The 22899-nt window shown below is 39.8% G+C and overlaps 1 protein-coding gene across 17 annotated transcripts in view; it reads left to right on the top strand.

The window, feature by feature from the left end:
• The window catches only part of ATF7IP2 (activating transcription factor 7 interacting protein 2), a 70964-nt gene that overhangs the window by 39790 nt on the left and 8275 nt on the right, over positions 1-22899 (top strand). For 11 of the 17 annotated variants that reach the window (XM_089321697.1, XM_008257708.5, XM_008257699.5 and 8 more), the window contains 2 exons: positions 3381-3520; positions 22421-22494. In XM_089321697.1, coding sequence (XP_089177823.1) covers positions 3381-3520; positions 22421-22494 — 214 coding nt within the window. Of the gene's footprint in view, positions 1-3380; positions 3521-4779; positions 4855-7725; positions 7919-12432; positions 12603-22420; positions 22495-22899 lie in introns of those variants that run through there. The other 6 variants (XR_016226241.1, XR_016226242.1, XR_016226240.1 and 3 more) reach the window with 5 other exon arrangements.

Raw genomic sequence — 22899 nt, 5'->3', positions numbered from 1 at the left:
GTGTTTGGAACTTTTCTGTGTATATTTTTTAAAAAAAGATTTATTCTGTTTATTTGAAAGACAGAGGTCAAGACTTCTTCCTTCCACTGGTTCACTCCCCAAATGGCCAGAATGGCCAGAGCTGAGCTGATCCAAAGGGAGGAGCCAGGAGCTTCTTCTGGGTCTCCCAAGTGGGTACAGGGGCCGGAGGACTTGGGCTATCCTCCACTGCTTTCCCGGGCAAATTAGCAGGGAGCTGGATTGGAAGTGGAACAACCAGGACTCAAACCGACGCCCATATGGGATGCCGGTGCTGCAGGCCAGGGCCTTACTGTGCCACTGTGCTGACTCCTTTTGTATGTATGTTATTTCTATTCATTTATAATTCATTTTATTGTAGAATATCCTGTGTAGCACTTTAAGAGTTGTTGACATTTATTTTATAGGCCAGCATATAAATTTACTTTGGACATTTCACGTACAGAATGTTGGGTACATGTTCTTTTTTTAAGATTTATTTATTTTAAAGGCAGCTTTATAGAGATCCATCCATCTTGCATCTGCTGGTTTACTCCCCAAATGGGGCAGTGGCCAGGACTGGGCCAAGTTGAAGCCAGAAGCCTGGAACTCCATCTGGTCTCCCACTCGGATGGCAAAGGTCCAGGGACTTGAGACATCTACCACTGCTTTCCCAGACATATTAGCAGGGAGCTAGATTGGAAGAGGAGCAGCCAGGACTCCAGTTCATGTGGGATTCAGGGATCTCAGGCAGCAGGTTAACTTGCTATTGCTCAATGCTGGCTCTGAGTACAATGTTGTGTAAATGTTACTTTTGTATTAATTATACCAAGTTTGATAGTATTATTTAGACCTTCTGTAGTTGTGGTTGAGTGAATAATGGCTTCCACAAGATACCAATGAGGTAACCTCCAGAATCTGTGGATATGTACTTTATATGATAAAAGGGGCTCTGGAGGTGTGATTAAATTATTAAATGCTTTCATTTGGGGGATTATCCAGAATTATCCTAGAGTAATCACAAGGGTCCTTACAAAGAAGAAAAAGGTCAAAGGCCGAGATGGGACAGTGGAGGCAGAGCTTAGAATGTCACGCACTGGAGATGAGGAAGAGGTCAAGGAACACCGGCAGCCTTGTACAGCTAGAAGAAAGCCTTCAGAAGGAGTGTCCGCACTTTGGATTTCCGCTCAGTGAGACCGATTTCCAACTCTAGCTGCCACAACCATGTTAGAATAAACTCTTGTTGTTTTGAGCTCTTCATTTTATAATAATTTGTTAAAGTAGTTCAAGAAATTTAATACAGAATTTGGTGCCAGGAAGTATAGGATGTTCCTGTGGAAATGGCTTTTGGAATTGCGTAATGGGTAGAGGCTGGAAGAATTTTGCAGAACATGATGTTTAAAGAGCTTATATTGCCTTGAAGAAAGTCTGTTAGAAATGTGGATGATAAAGACTGCTTGTGAGGGCTCGGAAGGAAATTAGGAGCACAGTAGAGAAAACTTACGTAATCTTAGAGAATACTTAAATCTTCATAAACAGACTATTGGTAGAAATATGGACATTAAAAGCACTGTTGAGGAGGACTTAAAAAGAAATGAGACCATTACTGAGTATGGAGGAAAGGGGATTCCTCTTATATAGTACCAGGAAACTTAGCTGAATGGAGCCCTTCAGTTATGTAGGAAACAGAGCTTGGAAGCAGTGAACTTGATTCTGAGCAAGGTGTTGAGGGAAGATTTGAATACTTTCTTCTTGTTTCTGAAAGTAAAATGTGAGGGGAAAGAAAAAGGTTGAAGGAGAAACTGTTGAGCAAAAAGGAGTCAGGGCTTGATCTGGGAAATTCTCAGCCTATCCAGATTGCAAAAGATTCTAAAATTAGAAGGCTCATTGTCAGAAAAGCATGCTCTGAAGACAAAGCCAAGGGTGCAGCTGACCAACCTCTTGCTTGTGCCTTGGAAGGATCAAATGGTCACAGTATTCAGCCATACAGAGGTGCTTTGAAGAGATTGGGCGTATACCTCTCTCAGGCTAGTTTTAGATACAGCACTTAGGCCCTGGTTTCCTCTTGTGAACTGTAGTTCTAAAGACAGTTTGGAACTTTTCGAAGCTCTTGCAGTGCTCTCTTAATTAGTGTCACTCTTCTGGCTGTACTAGGTCTCCCATTTAGTCCTTGCAGATGTCACCTCCATCCCCAGTGTTGTGGGGTATGAGTCAAGGAAACTGCCACTGCAGTGGATTGGGCCTACTGCTGTCCCAGGTGTGGAACATGCCCTACCACTGACCCACATGGTAATGGCCATACTGCTGTTGCAGTGGATTGGACCACTGCTATTGTTGGTGTGGAGTTCTGGAGATTGGTTCCTAGTTGGTCTCTGTGAACACTCTGCTACAGCCGATTAGCCTGTTGCTGCCCCAGATATCAAGTGGGGACTGAGCTGACACTACTTTGGTGAAGTGGATTAGCCACTACTACTGTAGGTTTTGGGTGAGAGATAGGTCCTTGGCTTCCTTGGCACCTGGTACAGGATGTAAGAAAAAAGAACACTCTGTACACTCAATGTGGTGTTGATCTTCCCTTGTAAGATTCCCAGCCAGACTGTCTTTGTCCCTCACACTTTTCACGGTTGTTTCATGGCTATTGGTTGAATTATTTCCAAGGTTGTAAATGTGGCAGTGATTGGGAAAAGCAGAGAAGAGGGGGTCTCTGCCACTTTGTCCTAGAACTGAAAGGATATCAAATATTTTTGCTGTTGCTTTCCAATATTATTTAAAGCTGTTTCTACATATAAAATCTTCTTAATATTTCAGAATTCTTTTTATGTCTACATTTTTATTCATGTTGTCCCTTAGAAAAGTCCATCAATTGGGCAATCCATTTGTCCTTTTAGACTGGTTAATATACAGATATTTTAAATGCTGCAGGTTCTCAAACAAAGTGTCAACTAAATGTTTCACTCTGAGTTTTAAACAGACACACCAACTGGGAGAGTTATTTGGCAATCTGGTTTCTATTTGTTATGAGAATTATAACAAAAAGTAAAAAATTTTCTTGTTAAAGTCTGAGGGTTTATTACCTCTCAAAACTTAGTCTAATAAAAATGAAATGTCTAAGTACCTAGATGTTTGTTTTTTCTTCTTTCTATCCAAACTAGGAAATTATATGTATCATCATTTTTATTTCTTTGGAATTTTTAAAATTCCTTTTGAAAGAGAGATCACTTACGGTCATCAGTCATTGAAATCTGTACAATTTACTGTCTTGTTTCACTGTATGTAGAAATATTTTGAGAATATTTTCCAAGTAAAATTTTTATCATTAATTTTACCCTCCTCTCAACCACTTTTTCCTCATTTAACATTTTTACTTTTTGCCCATTTAACAGGTTACAAATTTAGAGACCATGAATTTGGGTATGAATTGCGAGTCAGTTAAAAGTCTTTGTGAAAGAATGACTTCTGTGAACTCTGAAGCAAGTGAAAAGATAAATCTGTCACCAGATCATGTTGAGTTCGTTTCTGATAGGTAAGCATTTCTGCAAAAAGCATAAACTTATTTATCTAAGTATGTGCTTGTAAATATATACCCATTTCTTAATTCAGCATCCATCAATTAAAAGCTTCACATTCAGATGAACTTTTTTTTTTTAAATCCATTTAGGAAGAAATAGAATTGGTTCCCCAAAGCTTTTATCGCTGTTGTTTCAACAGTACTACATTTTGAATTGGTTATGTGATAAAGTTTTTTATTGTGATGTTTCCCATCATTGTCATAGTGATTGGAGTGACCCAGTGGATCACTCCAGAGGTTTCTGATTCTACTCAGGAAAAAAAACAATCAAGGTCCTATAAAATAGTAGTTTTAAAGAAATTACACAGAAGAGTAGGAAAGACTAGGGGCAAAAAATACCTAAAGTTAGTTCCTTGCCTGTTGAAAGTAGTATTATAGTAACTTCGAATTTAGGTGAACATATCAGTTTGTCCATATGTCTCAACTGCTTTATGACTCAATCTGTAATTTAGTCTTAAAGTTGGGGCTGGTAAGGAAGAGTAAGTTTATTTTAACACAGAAACATGATTGGTGATTCTGGCCTCGATTGTTTTCTGGGTGTATGGAGGAACAATATTAATGAATTTTTTTCTCATCACTGGTTATTATTAACAGTTTTAGAGCTTTATAATATTTATTCTTCACATTCATTCCTTGAAATGCTCTATATAGAGTTTTACTTTTATATATTAAATTATAACTTGGATTTTAAAATGATGCAAATACATAACCAAAAAGTAGAGATTAAATGATAAATGATCCTGCTGTTTGAAGAGCAACACCTTTCCTCCAAATAACTATTTCATACACAAGGATGCTGTAAAAGAAAGGTGAAGCATTACTTACCCCCATTTACAGTAAATTCTTGGTATTTGGAGGGTTAGCATGCAATTTTGCCTCTTTAGGAGATACCCTAATAATTCCATGATATTGAGGCCTGTACTTTAGCTTTGAGCCAAGAAGCTGCTTAAAAGAAGGCATTTGGTTGTTGAAGGTAACAGTCACATTTCAGTAAGTCTTTGTTGTTACCCCTTGTTGATGCATGTACTAGAACTCACAGAGTGACAGAAAAGAAAAGCAGTTATGACAGAAGTGAAATGTTAAAGAAACCATTAAAATAGCAACCTTATGGACAAACATGTCCAATTTAATAGAGGCTTGCATTTACAGTATAAACAAATCCACTTTATTTTCTGTACTGAAAGAAGAACGTGCCATTTTTGCAACTGTTTCAGGGAGTGCTCTCAGCGCATGGTGAGTGTGCGAATGGGTGTAACAAATGGTGTAACTTGGCCCTGATGGCTTTGATGGTGAGTTTTACAAAACATTTAAGGAAGAAATAATACTAGCTCTAAACAAAATATTTCCTAAGAATAGAAAAAGAAGGAACATTCTTTGGTTCATTTACCCTGATACTAAAGTCAATTGAAAAATTTTGCAGAAATGGAAAATACAGACCACTTAACCCATGAAATAGAGGCAGATATTCTAAACAAGATACTAGTAACCCAAGCCCAACAATCTGTGAAAGTTGAGTTGGTTTTAGGAGTGCTTCAACACTGGTTTAACGACAAAAATCAATTGATGTAATTTTTCCAGGAGAAAAATTAGTATCAACTCACAACAGGTGCAAGATTTGGTAAAATACCAACTTATGATTAAAACAGATTCTTGGCAAACTTGGAAAGGAGGCAACTTCCTTAATCTGATTAACTATCTATAAATATTGTAAAGCTAATCTGATGGTAGAACATGAGAGCTGTTCCCTTTGAGATTCAAAACAGCCGAAAGATGCTTGCTGTCACCACGTTATATAACATGTTGGATGTACTAGCTAATTCAAGAATGCAAGAACTTGGAAATTAAAGAAAAATGCAAAGAATTAGTAAAGAAAGAGCATTGATGTTTGAAGTGGTATATAGGAAATCCAAAGGAACTATAGATAAATTAATAGAATTAATAAAAAATAACAAGATTGTTGAACTCAGATATAAGAAATCAATTGTATACCTCCTATATACTATATATAAACAAGTAAAATAATTTTTTTAAAAATTACAATATCATTATAACATCAAAACATGTAAATACCTAGAATACATTTAATGAGATACGTGATAACTAAAGGAGATTATAAAATATTATTGATAAATAATAAAGGAGAATTAAAGGGAGACATTTACTTTTTGGACAAAGCAGTATTATAAAATGTTTCCACTTAAGTTTTATAGAGTAGAATTTCAGTCAGTATTCTAGTTTATAATTTTATGTAATAAATAAGCTGTCTGGATTTGAAAATGCATTTGTGAATGCACCGAGTCAAGATGCCAGCATACTTGTGAAGTAGAGCAACAGCATGCAGTTCAAGGAATTTGCCATCAGATGACAGATCAGGACATCACAAAGCTATAATAATTAAAGCAGCATAATGTTGGCAGGTGTTAGACAAGTAGATTGGTGTAATAGAGTCTAGGATCTCATGGATATATGCACGTGTAATATATGATGGGGACTATGGCAGATCTTTGGGGAAATAATTGATTTTCAGTAAAAGATTGTCTCAATTTGCTATTCATGTTGGGGAAGATATGAAATTGGACCCTCTCTATCTGGCCATACAAAAATATTAATCTGTGGATTGAGGAACTATCTAAAGGAAAACTATAAAGCTCCTAGAATATTAGAATGTCTTCATGAACTTGGATAAGGAAAGAGTTCTCTTTTTAAAAAAAAATATATATTTATTTGAAAGGCATAGAAGCAGAGCTTCCATGTGCAGGTTCACTCCCTAACTGCTCACAAAAGCTGGGGCTAGATCAGGCCAAAGCCAGGAGCACGGTCCAGGTTTCCCACATGTGTGGCACAGACCCAACTACTTGAGCTGCCTCCCAGGGTGCACGTTTGCAGGAAGCTAGAATTGGAAGTACAGACAAAACTTGAACCCAGGTATTCTGATAAGGGGACATAGGTGTCCCAAACAGCTGCTTAACCACTGCACCAAACACCCGGCCCCCAGGAAATATTACTGAAGACACAAATGCCCTAAAAGAAAAAACTTTGCTGCATTACAGCTAGAAATTTCTTTTCTTAAAAAGCACTATAAAGATAGTGAAAAGACAAGCCATCATGTGTGAGAAGATATTCAGAGCACATATAACCTGTGGAGGACTTGTACTCAGAATATGTGTGTGGGTGTATATATATGAAATTCTTATATTAAGAATTTCAACAAAGCATTGAGTAAAAGCCAGATAATACAAAAGAGAAATGGGCAAAAGGCTGGTAGGAGCACATTCACAAAAGAGGAATTCCAAATGGCCAATAAACAAGAGAAGGTGTTTATCTTCTTTAAAATAAGTAAAATGCAAACTAAAACCACGGTGAGAAAATAGTTAGGATAACAAAATAAGACGTTTGAAAATTTAACAATACCAGGTGTTAATGAGGTTGTGAAGTAAAAAGAATGAATTGTTTTTATTTAATATTTTGCTTTTGGGTGAGTAAATTAGTATAGTGTTGTAGGGAATAGTGGACATTATCTAGAAATAATGAAGATCTAAATATCCTTCCATATAGCAGTTTTATCTTTTTACACATGTACAATAGTATATATGGAAAGGAAAGTTTATTAGCAGCTTTTTCCATAACAGAAACCAGCTGTCCTAAAGATTATGATATAGAAAATATGTCCATCCACAGTTGAAAGAAAAATTGCAGTAAATCCATACAGCGGATTCCATACATTAATGAAGGAACCATATTCACATACAGTAGTCTGTTACTCCCACAAAAGCATTACTGTAAAACAGATTTTAAAAAAAATATTATTTCATTTAAATGAAGCTCAAAAATAGCAACACAAAATATGTTACTTAGGGATCCAAGGTTAGATGGTAAATGTAAAGAGTAAAACAAATTAATATCACACATGCTATTTTGGGGGGAAGTTGATTTTAAATATATTTACCTTCATGGTGGCTACATCTAGAGTAACAGCTTTACAATTATTCAGTAGAACATGTATTTTTAAATCCAATTTGAAAATGATTGTCTTTTAAACAGAAAAACTATATTTTAATGTAATCTTATTGGTGTTATTGTCAGCTCATAAGTCCAGTCTTAATATTTGTTATCTATTTGTGTCATCTCATAAAATTTATTTATTTTCACATTATTTGAAGGCAGAGACAGAGATCTTCTGTCCACTGGTTCAGTCCTCAAATGCTCACATAACTGGGACTGGGCCAGGCCCAAGCCAGGAGTCCAGAACATCCAGGTCTCCCATGTGGGTATTTGAGCCAACACCTGCTACGCCTCAGGGTGTGCATTAGCAGGAAGCTGGATGGGAAGCAAAGGAACTGGGACTCCAGCAGGCACTGCAGTGTGGAATGCAGGTATCCCAAGCAATGACCCAGCTGCTGTGGCAGTCTCATCCCTTTTTGTATTACCCCTTTATTGTCCTTTCTTTCTGTCTGTGTTTGCTCATTTTATCTATTCCTGTTCATTTTAGCCTTCTTTTGAATTTTTTTCTATTTCCTGTACCTTAATTATACATCTTTAATTATTTCTTTAAAAGTTATCCTAAAGATCATGGTATGGATTCTTAGTTCTAGAGAATCTACTCTTAAATATTTTGTTGATGTATCATATGAAGTATGCTTTTTACATTTTGTAGACAATGCTTGACATCAGAACACTTTAGCAAAATGGAATATGTTCCCTAACTTGAGTGTTTTTATGTGTTTTAATCTTATTTAAATCCCACAAGATATTATTGCTATTATATGTAAGTCATTATTTATTTAGAATTACCCACATATTTACCCTTTCTGTTGCTTTTTTTTTTTTTTTTTCTTTTTTAGCTTCTTTGAAAAGTGGAGAGGCAGAGGCAGTGAGAGAGAGAGCTGTCTTTCATCCACTGGTTCACTTCCCAGATGGCCACAATGGCCAGTGCTGGGCTGGACTGAAGCCACGGGCTTCATCTGTGTGTCTCACATGGCTACAGGGGCCCAGTCACTGGGCCATCATACACTGCTTTTCTCAGGAGCATCAGCAGGGAGCTTGATCAGAAGTGGAGCAGCAGTGGGGACTCAAACCAGCACCCATATGGGATACTGGTACTGTAGGCGGCAGCTTAACCTGCTATGCCACAACGCCAGCCTCTGCTCTTCATTTCGCCTCTCCACCTGGGATCATTTTTATTCTGCATGAAGAATTTTATTTTTTTCTTTTTTAGTTATACACAGGAGAAGTTCTGGAAATTGTCAGTTTTAATCAGGAACAACTTCTTTTTTTTTTTTTTTGGAAAGACATAGAGCTCTCATCTGCTGGTCCAATTCCCAAATGCCTGTGATGGCTAGGCCTGGGCCGAGACCAAAACCAGGAATTAGGAAATCAGTCCAGTTTCTCATATGGATGGCAGGAACACAATCAGTTGAGCCATCACTGCTGCCTCCAGTTGTTCTTCAACCTAGAGTTGGATAGGAACCAGGTACTCTAATACGGGATGTGAGCATCTTGACCAGTAGACCAAAGGCCTACCCCATCTTTAGTTTTTGTTTTTGTTTTTAAGCTTTATTTATTTATTTATTTGAAAGGCAGAGTTACAGAGAGGCAGAGAGAGAGAGAGAAGGAGAGGTAGAGAGAGAGAGAGAGAGAAGCAGAGAGAGAGAGAGATCTTCCATTCACTCCCTAAATGGCTGCAATGGCTAGAGCTGGGTCAATCCAAGGCCAGGAACCAGGAGCTTTGCTCCAGGTCTCCCACACTGTTGCAGGGGCCCAAGGACTTGGGCCATCTTCTGCTTTCCCAGACCATAGCAGAGAGCCTGACCAGAAGAGCAGCTGCGACTCAAACTGGAGCCCATGTGGGATGCCAGCACTGCAGGCGGTGGCTTTAGCCACCATTCCATAGTGCCAGCCTCCTGTCTTTAGTTTTGATGAAAATTTTAACTTTAGTATAGAATTGTAAGCTGGCAGTTCTTTTCTAAGATTTATTTATTTATTTGAAAGTCAGAGTTAGAGAGAGATGGATCTTCCATCCACTAATTCACTCCCCAGATAGCCACAGCTGCTTGGACTAGACCAGGAGTCAGTAGCTTCTTCCTGATCTCCCACATGGGTGCAGGGGCCCAAACACTTGGGCCATCCTGTGCTGCTTTCCCAGGTGCATTTGCAGGGAGCTGGGTTGAAAGAGGATCCAGTTCAGTCTTGAAACAGCACCCACATGGGATGCTTTTGTCTCAGGCAGCAGCCTGGGCAGTTATTTTCTTCCAGTGGTTTCAAAATGTCAATATGTTGTCTTCTGACTTTTGTGATTTCTGTTACAGATTTTCAACATCAGTCTTATTGTTGCTTCTTTTAATACAATAGCTCAGCTATTTTGAAGATCCTCATCTTTGGTTTTCATCACTGTACTCTGAGATGCTAGATGTGTGTAAGATGAGTATTTCTTTTTTTAATTTATAGGGGCTCGGCCCTTAGGTCTATTGTCTGAGGTCTTCAGTCAGTTTTAGAAAATTCTTGATCAGTGTATCTTCAAATGGTACTTCTGTGCCAATCTCTATCTTCTCCCTTTCAGGTATTCCAATGGCATGCTTTTCTTTGTACTGCTAACTCAGTGTTAAACCTTTAATTCTCTCTTCAGCTGCCTTCAACTGGCTGTTAAACACTTTTTTTTTTTTTTTTAATTTATTTGAGAGGCAGAGTTAGAGTGAAAGACACAGAGAATGCTGGTTTATTCCCCCAAATGGTCGCAATGGCTGGAGCTGGGCCAACCCAAAGCCAGGAGCTTCTGCTGGGTCACTGCATGGGAGCAGGAGCCCAAGCACTGAGCCATCCTCCACTGCCCTCCCAGGCTCTAAGTCGAGATCTGGATTGGAAGAGGAGCAGCCAGGCGCCCACATAGGATGCCGGTATTGTTGGTAGAGGTTTTGCCCACTATGCCACAATGCCAACCCTGAAACATATTAAATTCTTGTGTATAAAATTCTTTGATTTTTCAGTTATCTGATTTTCATTTTTTTTTTTTTAATAGATGTAAGTTGCCTGGTGAAATTATTCTTCTTGCCATCCATGTGTTAAACATTTAAGTAACTGTTATTTTCTGATCCATTTCTGATGATACTCCTGAGTAACTTTAAAAAAAAAGATTTATTTGAGGGGCTGGCATTGTGGCATAAGAGGTAAAGCTGCCACCTGCAATGCCAGAATGTCATATGGACACCGGTTCACGTCCCAGCTGTTCCACTTCTGATCCAGCTCCATACTACTAGCATAGGTAAAGCAATGGAAGATGGGAGTCCTGGAAGAAGCTCCTGGCTTTAGCCTGGCCCAGTTACAGCTGCTGTGGCTATCTGGGGAGTGAACCAGCAGACAGAAAATCTATCTATAACTCTTTCCTTCTCTCTTTCAGACAAATAAATATTTTTAAAAAGTATTTATTTGAAAGGCAGAGTGAGAGAGAGACAGACAGAGACCTTCCATACACTAGTTCACTCCCCAAATGGTCAGTGTCTGAGGCTGAGTCAGGCCAAAGCCAGGAGCCTGGAACTCATCTAGGCCTCCCACATGGATGGCAGGGGCCCAAGTACTTGGCCATCTTCTACTGATTTCTCAGGTGCATTTGCCAGGAGCTGGGTTGGAAGGGAAACGGGGATTCAAAAAGGCCCTCTGATGTGGGATGGCCAGCGTTGTAAGTGGTGGCTTAATCTGCTGCGCCACAATACCAGCCCCTATCTGGGTCACTTTGAGTTCTGTTTTGGTTTGTCCTGTTAGTGTACCTGCTAACTTCTTGTTTGAATCCTTGGTAGTTTGTATTGGAAATTGTAAAGGTTCTGAATGATGCTATGTTCCATCAGATTGGATTAACCATGTACTCTAGAAGGCTGCAGAGAGGCATGGCACTTGCAGTGAATTTTTTTATTTTTTTTTTATTTATTTATTTTTTTAAGATTTATTTTCATTTGAAAGGCAGAGTTAGAGAGGCACTGGTTCACTCCCCAAATACTCTCAAGAGCCATGGCTGGACCAGGCTGAAGCCAGGAGCTCCCATGTGGGTGGCAGACACCTAAGTACCTGGACCATCATCCACTACCTTTCCAAGCAATTAGCAGGAAGCTGGATTGGAAGCAGAGCAGCTGGGGCTTGGATTGGCATCCTGATATGGGATGTGGGCACCTCAGGCAGCAGCTTAACCTGCTCTGCTACAGCACCTACCCTGTGGGTTTTAAAAATGTCTACAACTTCCTTGTTGATACCCAACCCTTTAAAAAGTAGAGCCTAATTTCCATTGTGGGCTATACTTAGTGTCTCACTTGTAATGAATCAAATAACAAAAAAAAAGACAGTATATCAAAGTTGACGTGCTGGCTTGTGTTGTTTGCTCTGAAGTTAATTGCCATGTCACAAGGACACCCAGGAATCTGTGCAGAGTTCTGCATGGTGAAGAATCCTGCCAATTTCTAGGTGAATAAGTGATTTGGGGAACAAATCATCTATCCTTGATCAGATTTTCAAGTGACAGCAGCTCCTGCCAACATCCAGACTGCAACGTCACGAGAGGCTGAACCAGAATCCCACAAAACTCCTTATTTGCCCACAGAAACTGAGATAATAAACGGTTGGTTTTTTAGGTCATATGTTTTCAGATAAATTATTATATACATAATACAGCATTTCAGTCCAATCAGGAATGAAGCAGAACTGCAGTCCTTGTAAGACTCAGTCCTTTCTTGTCCCAAATCCAGTGGTGTAGCCGTCTCAGAGTTCTGCCTGAAACCTTGGGCTGTGTCCTATGGTTCCCCCTTTATTTGGGGTTTTATATTTCCAGTTTTTGTATCTCCATGACCAGTTGCACTGTGATTTCATTCACATTCTGCTTGGCTTTTTAGGATTTCTCCATAGCCAAGTGGACAGATTCTTTAAGAGGAGCACCAATTGCAAGTGTCTGGCTCACCTCTCCATACCCTCTTCATCTCTGGGATCTTGTCCTTCAAGTCCTGGCTGCTGCCACATCTCTCATGTCTTCAAACAGATAGCTTAATTTTTTCTTATAAAAGGAGTTAGTCAATAAAGCTTTTTACATTCTTCAAGTGTGAGGGCTCCATCAAAGCTATTCTACATATCACATGGACTTTAATATATTACATAGTAAACAGCAGAAGCAGATTTAGATCCAGACAGTCTGTCTCTGGGATCCACATTCTTAACCACTGCATGATAACACCACCTGGACAAATTAATTACTAATCTTAGACACAGAAAATTTTTCCCGAGATAAAATAGTATAAAATGTATGTTAGGCTCATTGAAACTACCATGGAAATAATCAGTTTTCCTCCTAGATATCATTCATTAATAAAAAGCTGTTACTGGTAGCAGTTAGAACAGTTTTCTAAAAAGTTACATACAGGGGCCAGCGCCGCAGCTCACTAGGCTAATCCTCCGCCTAGCGGCGCCGGCACACTAGGTTCTAGTCCCGGTTGGGGTGCCGGGTTCTGTCCCGGTTGCCCCTCTTCCAGGCCAGCTCTCTGCTGTGGCCAGGGAGTGCAGTGGAGGATGGCCCAGGTGCTTGGGCCCTGCACCCCATGGGAGACCAGGAAAAGCACCTGGCTCCTGGCTCCTGCCATCGGATCAGCGCGGTGCGCCGGCCGCAGCGTGCCGGCCGCGGTGGCCATTGGAGGGTGAACCAACGGCAAAGGAAGACTTTTCTCTCTGTCTCTCTCTCTCACTGTCCACTCTGCCTGTCAAAAAAAAAAAAAAAAAAAAAGTTACATACAGGGACTGGCATTGTGGCATAGCAGATAAAGCTGCCGTCTGCTGTGCTGGCATCCCATTTGGCTATTCCACTTCCTGTCCAGCTCCCTGCTAATGTGCCTGAGAAAGCACTGGAAGATGGCCCAGCTGCTTGAGCCCCTGCACGCATGTGGGAGACCCACATGAAGCTCTTAGCTTTGCCCTGCTCCAACTCTGGCCATTGCAGGCATCTGGGGAGTGAATCAGCGGATGGTAGATCTCTCTTTGTTTACCCCTCTCTGACTGACTGAGATTTTTAAGTAACAAAATTTTTTTAAAAAATTACATAGCATTAAATGAATATGAATAAGCTACTGGAACAAACTGTGGTTTACAGATTATAGGTGTTTATTAATAGCTTTATTCATACAAACTTAAAATTTTTTTGGAAACTTTTTAAAAGCATTTTTTTTTTTTTTTTTTAATTTGAGAAGCCTAGAGAGAGAGCTGCCATTCACTGGGTCTCTCCTAAAATTCCCACAATAGCTGGGTCTGGACCAGTCTGAAGCTAAGAGCCAGGAACTCAGTCTGGTCTCTTTTATGGAGGGCAGGGACCCAACTACTTGAACCATCACTTACTCCCTCTCAGGTTGCACATGAGCAGCAAGCTGGAATCTGGAGCAAAATCAGATCTTTAATCCAGCTGCTCTGATAAGGGATGTGGGCATCTCAATTGGGCATGAAGCTGCTGTACCAAATGACTGCGTCCCCATACACATTTTTAAAATTATTTTTAAAAGTTGACATGGTACCAAATGACAACCACAGAAACAATATTTGCATACCTTGGTGAATTCTCACAAAGTAAATATGATCACCGAGACAGGAAATGCCAGTAGCATTCAACACACATCATGCCTCTCTCCCAGTCACCAGTCCCACCCCCGCCGTTACTGACCTAGGCAGCCACCATCCCGTGTTCTAATACCATAAGTTGTTATTGCTTGCTCTCCATCTTCATAGAAATAGAATCCTACTCGTGAATCTTTTGTGTCTTGCTGCTTTTCCCTCGTATTATACAGACCTCAAGTTCATTAAAAATAGAATTAAAAATTTAATTTTGTTGTAAAAAATTTTGAAATCTATGCATATGAGAGCCTTTAAAACATGGGTGGAAAAATATACATTATGAAAAATGGATGGAATTCAAAACTTTTTTGCACCAACATCTTTCAACTGTATTTTCTATGAACATTTTAAAGTTCACTTGTAACGTGTAGTGAGACCAATCCATACTGTCGTTTAGCAATAGTAGTTTGTTCATTCTAACGGCTGTATACTATCCATATTATGAAAATGCCAGAATCTATTGAGTTTGTGGGCATTTGAGATATTTTGCAGGTTTGGGACATTACAAATGGTAGCTACTGTGTACATTCTTTTATGTGTTTTTGGTGAATATATGCTCATACATACATAGCTATTTCTATGGAGTTGCTGGGTCCTAGGGTATCTGTATCTGCAGGTTAAGTATCCAGCAGTTTATCAGAAGGGTTTCATGTTATCTTTCAAGTACATGAGACTTCTGTTACTACATCTCCTGCCAGCACACCTGGTGTTATTTATTTTAGCCATCCTGGTGTATAGCATCATATTGTGGTTTTAATTTGTCTTTCAAATAATGAAGCACATTTTTACAGGTCAGCCATTTTCAGATCATCTTATGTGAGTCTGAGACTTTTGCTCTTTTTAATTTTGTGGTGTTTATCTTTTTTCCAAGTTTTTAACTGATATAAATCTTTTTACTTCCCTAATAGAATCTTTATATAAATTGACTATATTTTGTTTAAATGTCTTTATTATAGATTCTAGTTTTCTAGTGAATTCTACATCTTTTTATAAATTTCTTTTACTCTACATTCTTAAAACTGTTAATCATATTTTAATGCTCTTGTTTCAAAACTTCAGTATTTGGATTACCTCTATATCTGTTTCTTTTGTTTATCTGTCAGTTTCCAGTCTTTTGAAGTATTATTGAAGCTCTAAACATTTGCAATAGACACAGTTCATCCTTTTCTCTGCTTGGCAAGCAGAGTACACATCTGATGATCTAAACTACAGAGGGAATGGTATGACTTGAGACCTGCTGTAAACTTATTAAGGCTGCTTCTTCCCCTTAATTCATCCCAGCTCCTAAGAGATTGTATCTGAATGCTTACAGTGTTCACCAAGATTCCTCTACTGTGGTGGGTCCCAAATCTTAATCCTTACCTCCCACGTACAATGAGACTCAAAAAGTTCCCTTCTGTTTTTTAAAGTTTCTCTGCTTAATTTCTTATACTCGTAAATAGCATTATATTTAAAATACTGTAGTAGCAACTATAGAAAAATCCAGTGAAGAATTTTGAAAATGGTAAGGGATTTTTGCTGTAGTGTAATGAACATCTAGATAATTTAAATACGGCTCTTATGCTTTCATCCAATTTATGATGACTGTTACTAGTAGAAAAATAGATATAAACGAAACTTTGCAAGTTTTGTTAAAGGCTAAATGTGGATGGAAAATAAAACTAACATTTAGATGTGAATATTAGTTTTTTCTCCTAGAATTTCATTGGTAGATTTGATATGAAAAATTTACTGAAGTAAATTTTTTTAAGATTTACATGGGAAATAGCTGACTTCTCAAAATGAAAATGAATATGTAGAAAACTGCTGTTACCCATGTGAAATTAGCCTATAGGAATTGATTTTTGTTGTGAACAACTTGAAAATTAGGCTATAAAAAGAATAGTGGAACTCAGGATTATGATGTCCAGAGAAGGAAGCAACTTAAGTGTGTCCTACCGTTGGTCTAGCTTATTGCCTAGAGGCATTTTTCCTTTCAAGGGAACAAGAGTAGGACTAGTGGTGGTGCTGAGTTTATATCTGAGAGAGACTGGAGAGTCTGCATTGGCTAGAAGTTGTGGAGGCAGCACCGTTAAGAGAAGAAATGGCACAGAGATAGAATTCTGAAAATGAGCGAAGGGGGCTTCTTGAATCATTGACTAAATACAAATCTGTTCCTACAAAGGATGAAACTACATGAGTCTGATGGAAGAACCTTTGGAAAAAAGGCCAAATGATTCCTGGAGGTCATATAATTTGCTTCCCCATTAACTAGAAGTTGAGCTAGGAACATTGTGTTTTCCCACGGCCTAAAGTGAGTTGACCTTATAATGAGCAACAGGTAGCATCCACAGAGGGTATGGCTTTAGTAAGGCTAAATTAGTCCTGCACTGAAGACTGCAAAGGAGCCACACAAAAAAGCTAAAAGTAAGCCTCAAAGGAATCAAATTAATCCCAAGTAATTCAACAGTATATGGACAAAAACCAACACTTTAAAATGAAACGATGTCCATTAACCAACAGGATAAGTTTTATAATGTCTGACATCTAATCAACACTTTCCAGGCACGCAGAGTCACAAAAAATATTACCCATTTAAGAACCACTATATTCTAAAAAGCTGTACCTATGAAATTTATTTTAAAAATATTACCCATTAACAAGAAGTATGAATAATAGTCTTGAAATAATATATTTGATGGACTTAGCAGACTACATAAAAGAGCAGTCAATACACACTCAATGGTATAGAAGAAAACATGAACATGAGAGAAATGGAAGACAATAAAAAGCAACTTGAAATTATAGAAATGAAAAAGACAAAAAGTGGGTAAAATTAGCAAAAAGTAGTTAATTATCAATTTTAGAAATCAAATTGAAATCAAATGAAATTAGAATATAAATTGTTCAAACTAAAGCATGAAGAGGAAAAAGAATGTAAAAGAAATAAAAGTCAACAGAGTACCAGAAACTTGTAGAACAGTATCAGGCAGTTTAATATACTCATCACTGGAATATTTTTACTAAGGGGAAGACACAATGTGTGAAATTTTTCCATAGGTGATTCAAATTTTAAACCCATAAATATTTAAAAACTTAACAAATCCCAAGCCGAAGAAACATAAAACCATGCACAGTCATCATCATATTGGATTACTGAAAGTCAGTAGTGAAGAAAACAGACTTAAAAAGCAACCAGAGATGGGGGCAGGTGCTGTGGTGCAGTGGGTTAAAACCTCAGCCTGCAGTGCCAGCATCCCATATGGGCGCTGGTTTGAGTCCCAGCTGCTCATTTTCCGATCCGGCTCTCTGCTGTGGGCTGGGAAAGCAGTGGAAGGTGGGCCAAGTGCTTGGGCCCCTGTACCCACGTGGGAGACCCAGAGGAAGCTCCTGGCTTCGGATAGGCTCAGCTCTGGCCATTTGGGGAGTGAACCAGCCGATGCAAGACCTCCCTCCCCCTCTCTCGCTCTCGCTCTGTCGCTCTACCTCTCTCTCGCTCGCTCTGCCTCTCTCTCTCCCTCCCTCCCTCCCCCCCCCCCCCGTAACTCTGTCTTTCAAATAAATAAAATCTTAGGAAAAAGCAGCCAGAGAAGGAAGACATCACATAGAAAGGGATAAAAAATAAGGATGACAACAAACTTCCTGGTCTAAGCTGGGCAAACCAGAAGACATCTCTACAACATTAAGATGGAGAGCTGAGCCGGCGCCGTGGCTCAATAGGCTAATCCTCCACCTTGCGGCGCCGGCACACCGGGTTCTAGTCCCGGTTGGGGCGCCGGATTCTGTCCCGGTTGCCCCTCTTCCAGGCCAGCTCTCTGCTATGGCCAGGGAGTGCAGTGGAGGATGGCCCAGGTGCTTGGGCCCTGCACCCCATGGGAGATCAGGAAAAAGCACCTGGCTCCTGGCTCCTGCCAGGATCAGCGCGGTGCGCCGGCTGCAGCGGCGGCCATTGGAGGGTGAACCAGCGGCAAAAGGAAGACCTTTCTCTCTCTGTCTCTCTCTCACTGTCCACTCTGCCTGTCAAAAAAAAAAAAAAAAAAAAGATGGAGAGCTGTCTCTGAAGTATTGAAAGAAATTGTCCCTTCAAAATTTTATTCCAAGAGGCTGGCACTGTGGCATAGCTGGTAAAGCTGCAGCATTGGCATCCTATGTGGGTGCCAGTTCAAGACCCAGCTGCTCCACTTCCGATCCAGCTCCCTGCTGGTGCACTTGGGAGAACAGTGGAGGATAGCCCAAGTGCTTGAGTCTCTGTACCCATATGGAAGACTCAGAAGAAGTTCCTGGCTCCTGGCTTTGGATGGGCCCAGCTCTGGCCGTTGCAGCATTTAGGGAGTGAACCAGTGGATGAAAGATCTTTGTCTTTGCCTCTCTCTCTGTAACTCTTCCTTTCAAATAAATACGTCTTTAAAAAGAAAAATTCAATACCAAGTGAAAATATATTTCAGAAGTTTTTTGGGGGAAAAAGACTTTGAAAATATTTTAACATGCGGCCGGCGCCGCGGCTCACTAGGCTAATCCTCCGCCTTGCGGCGCCGGCACACCGGGTTCTAGTCCCGGTCGGGGCGCCGGATTCTGTCCCGGTTGCCCCTCTTCCAGGCCAGCTCTCTGCTGTGGCCAGGGAGTGCAGTGGAGGATGGCCCAAGTGCTTGGGCCCTGCACCCCATGGGAGACCAGGATAAGTACCTGGCTCCTGCCATTGGATCGGCGCGGTGCGCTGGTTGCAGCGCGGCGGCCATTGGAGGGTGAACCAACGGCAAAAAGGAAGACCTTTCCCTCTGTCTCTCTCTCTCACTGTCCACTCCTGCCTGTCAAAAAAAAAAATATTTTAACATACAGTTTACTTATTGTTGAAGTGCCAATATATAATTGAGTCCATGCAGATGATGTATTGAGTGTATAATCTAATTAGCATTTCTGTATCTTCAGGTATTACTATATTTTATACATTGAAAGCCTTTAGTTATTTTGAACTGCATAATTAATTGTTGTAGACCATGATGTCTCTAGCATTAGAACTACTCTGCCTCCTCAAATGTGACTTGGGACCTGCTATCCTTCCCCACTATGCTTCTAGCCTTAGTGCTCTCTACTTGCATGTGACAGCAGTCTTTTTAAAGATTTACTTATTTATTTGAAAGAGAGGTCTTCCATCCACTAGCTCACTCCCCAGATGGCTGCAATGGCCAGAACTGAGCCAGTCTGAAGCCAGGAGCTTCTTCCAGGTCTCCCACATGGGTACAGGGGCCCAAGAACTTGGGCCATCCTCTCTGCTTTCCCGGGCACACTAGTAGGGAGCTGGATTGGAAGTGGGACTGCCAGGACTCGAACTGGCACCCATATGGGATCTTGGTGCTGCACTCTGGGGCTTTGACCCGCTGCCCCACAGCATCAGCCCCAGCGATTTTTTTTTTTTTTTTGACAGGCAGAGTGGACAGTGAGAGTGAGAGAGAGAGAGAGAGAAAGGTCTTCCTTTGCCATTGGTTCACCCTCCAATGGCCGCCGCGGCCGGCGCGCTGCGGCCGGCGTACCGCGCCGATCCGATGGCAGGAGCCAGGTGCTTCTCCTGGTCTCCCATGGGGTGCAGGGCCCAAGCACTTGGGCCATCCTCCTCTGCACTCTGGGCCACAGCAGAGAGCTGGCCTGGAAGAGGGGCAACCAGCACAGAATCCGGCACCCCGACTGGGACTAGAACCCGGTGTGCCGGCGCTGCAAGGCGGAGGATTAGTCTAGTGAGCCGCGGCGCCGGCCCAGCAATCTTTTTAAACTAAAAACTATGAGACTCGTGTGTCAAAAGATTTGAGCCACAAGAAATTTTCAAGGAAGTTCAGACAGAATAAAAATAGTACTAAATAGAAATTTGTGGCTATATAAAGTAATGTGGAATCCTAAAAATTATAAGTGGGTAAATAGAGAATATCTTTGTATTTCTATATAGTTTGTATTAAAAAGTACTATTTTTCTATAGTACATTTATGTATAGGCAACATGCAATTGAAATTTGAAATTTAGGCCGGCGCCACGGCTCACTAGGCTAATCCTCCGCCTAGCGGCACCGGCACACCGGGTTGTAGTCCCGGTTGGGGCGCCGGATTCTGTCCCGGCTGCCCCTCTTCCAGGCCAGCTCTCTGCTGTGGCCAGGGAGTGCAGTGGAGGATGGCCCAGGTGCTTGGGCCCTGCACCCCATGGGAGACCAGGAAAAGCACCTGGCTCCTGGCTCCTGCCATCGGATCAGCGCGGTACGCCGGCCGCAGCATGCCGGCCGCGGCGGCCATTGGAGGGTGAACCAACGGCAAAGGAAGACCTTTCTCTCTGTCTCTCTCTCTCACTGTCCACTCTGCCTGTCAAAAAAAAAAAAAAAATTTGAAATTTAAAGTCATTTATAATATCAAAGGATATGATATACATAGGAGTAAACAAAAGCATGTGTAAAACCTAGGACTGCAAATTTTGCCAAAGAAATTAAAGGAAATGAGAAATAGTAAAAATTAAGAGGAATTAAAAAAATAAGAAAAAAGATGTGCCACATTTGATGATCAGAAAATTTATTATTGAGCTATCACTCATCTAAATTGTTATTAAACATTAAATACAGTGTAAATCAAAATTCCAGCAGCATTTTTGGTAGAAAGTAACGAACTGTTGAAAATTTTGTATGAAAATGCAAAGACTTTGAAGAGGAAAATGTTGTTATAGAAGAAGTACAGAGTTGGAAGTCTTACACTACCTACATTCAAGATTTATAAAAGCTATAGTAATGAAGACGGTAGTGTTTGCATAAGGGTAGGTTTATAGTTCAATGAATAGAGAATATGGACACTTGTAGTCCATAAGTTTATAACTAAGGTAATTTAATAGGGAAAATTCTCTTTTCAATAAATGTTTCTAGAATAATAACTAGAGGCTAAAAGTGATATTATATACAAAAATTAACTCAAAATGGGCCATAGATCTAAATGCAAATACTAAAAATATAAGACATATATACAAGAAAATGGTATAATTACACTGTATAGACAATTCTTGTAGCATTTTAATGAGCTTAAATTTGTCTCGAGGTTTTCTTAACAAAATTCTGATTTGAAATGTCAGATTTGGATTGGTATGTAGCATAGCAGTTGAAGAGCCGGTTAAGACACCCACATCGCACATAGAAATACTTGGATTCCTTTGATTCCAAGCTTCAGCTCCTGACTCCAGCTTTCCTGCAGCACAGAACCTGGGAGGTAGCAGTATTGACTCAAATAATTGGGTTCCTGTCTTTTTGTGGGAGACTTGATCGAGTTCCTGACTCTCAGCTCCAGTTTTCTATGGCTGTTGCAGGCATGTAGGGAGAAAACCAACAGATAGGCTTTTGTGTGTTTGAAAATTCAAATTTGATCAAAATCATAAAAGTAGGGACAGGTTCAAGAAGATGATCTTCTGGCTCAGAATATTTTCTGACTGTCATCAGTGTCATTTACTGTCATTGCCTGAGATTAGAAAATTCATGGTAAATACTGCTGTTGTAGTGATAAAATATAGAGTAGTAGCAGTTTTTTAAAAATTGCTTTATTGAGGCCAGCACTGTGGCATAGTGGGTAAAGCTGCCACATGCAGCGCCGGCATCCCATATGCACTCCGATTCGGGTCCCGGCTGCTCCACTTCTGATGCAGCTCTTTGCTGTGGCCTGGGAAAGCAACAGAAGATGGCCCAAGTCTCAGGGTCCCTGCACCTGTTTGGGAGACCAGTAAGAAGCTCTAGGCTTCAGGCTCCTGGCTTCGGATTGGCCCAGATTCATCCGCTGGGGCTGTTTGAGGGAAGGATGGAAGACCTCTTTTACACTTCTGCTTCCATAACTCTGGCTTTCCAAATTCATAAATAAGTCTTTTTTTAAATAGCTTTTTTTTAGGAAACTGAGTCTTTCTAGGTCTCACTGGGTTTTTTTCAGTTACAGGGCTGTTAAATTTTTTATGAAGGCTAGTATATGTACTAGAGTGATTTTTGTTTATACATTTACATATATTTATATATTCATTATGAATAAGTCCCTACTAAGTGTTATGGGTCTGTCATGGGATTTCCATGAACTTTTGGCCATATAATTGAATCAGTAATACATAGTGTTTCTTCAGTGCTTGTATTTATTGCCTTCCACAACTGTACAAAACATGTTATGAAATGTTAACATAGAGGAGTTCTAACCACTAATTGCATGTTAAACCTGATTATGCATGTTTAGTTTATTTTTGTTTTTCAATTTTTTTTTATCATTTTAGTAACAGTGATGATGTTATGTTGGTTTCTGTGGAAAGTCCTAATTTGACAACTCCAATTACATCAAATCCAACAGGTATCTTAAATTGATTAGAATATGATCTATCAAATTTAAAAAGTTAAACCAATGTTTAAAATAATGTCTTAATAAAACAAATTTAGATCTCTTCTTTAAAATGTTCCAATTTTCATCTGTTTAATATTACCTAAATACATAAATGATTCCTAATATAATTACCATTTCTTCTTATTTTCTTAATTTATGGCCTCTTGTTTCTTCACTATGTTTGTTTAAGCTTTTACAAGTCATAAAACTGTTTCATTTTTACTATTTTTTAAATTTTTAACCCTGGCTTCATGCTGGTGTTGGTGGTTTGTTTTTTATCTTTTTGTTTTTATTTGTTAAATTGTCTTATAGTTTACATTATGTTTAAAGCTTGTCTCTTCTTTATTGTCTTTGATTTTTTTTTTAACTTTTGTC

Source organism: Oryctolagus cuniculus, chromosome 19, assembly GCF_051225735.1.
Source record: "Oryctolagus cuniculus isolate XC-2025 breed Fujian yellow rabbit chromosome 19, ASM5122573v1, whole genome shotgun sequence".
Classification (NCBI taxonomy): Eukaryota; Metazoa; Chordata; class Mammalia; order Lagomorpha; family Leporidae; genus Oryctolagus; species Oryctolagus cuniculus.
Note: the sequence above shows the minus strand (reverse complement) of the source record. Positions and strands in the feature narration are given on the sequence as shown.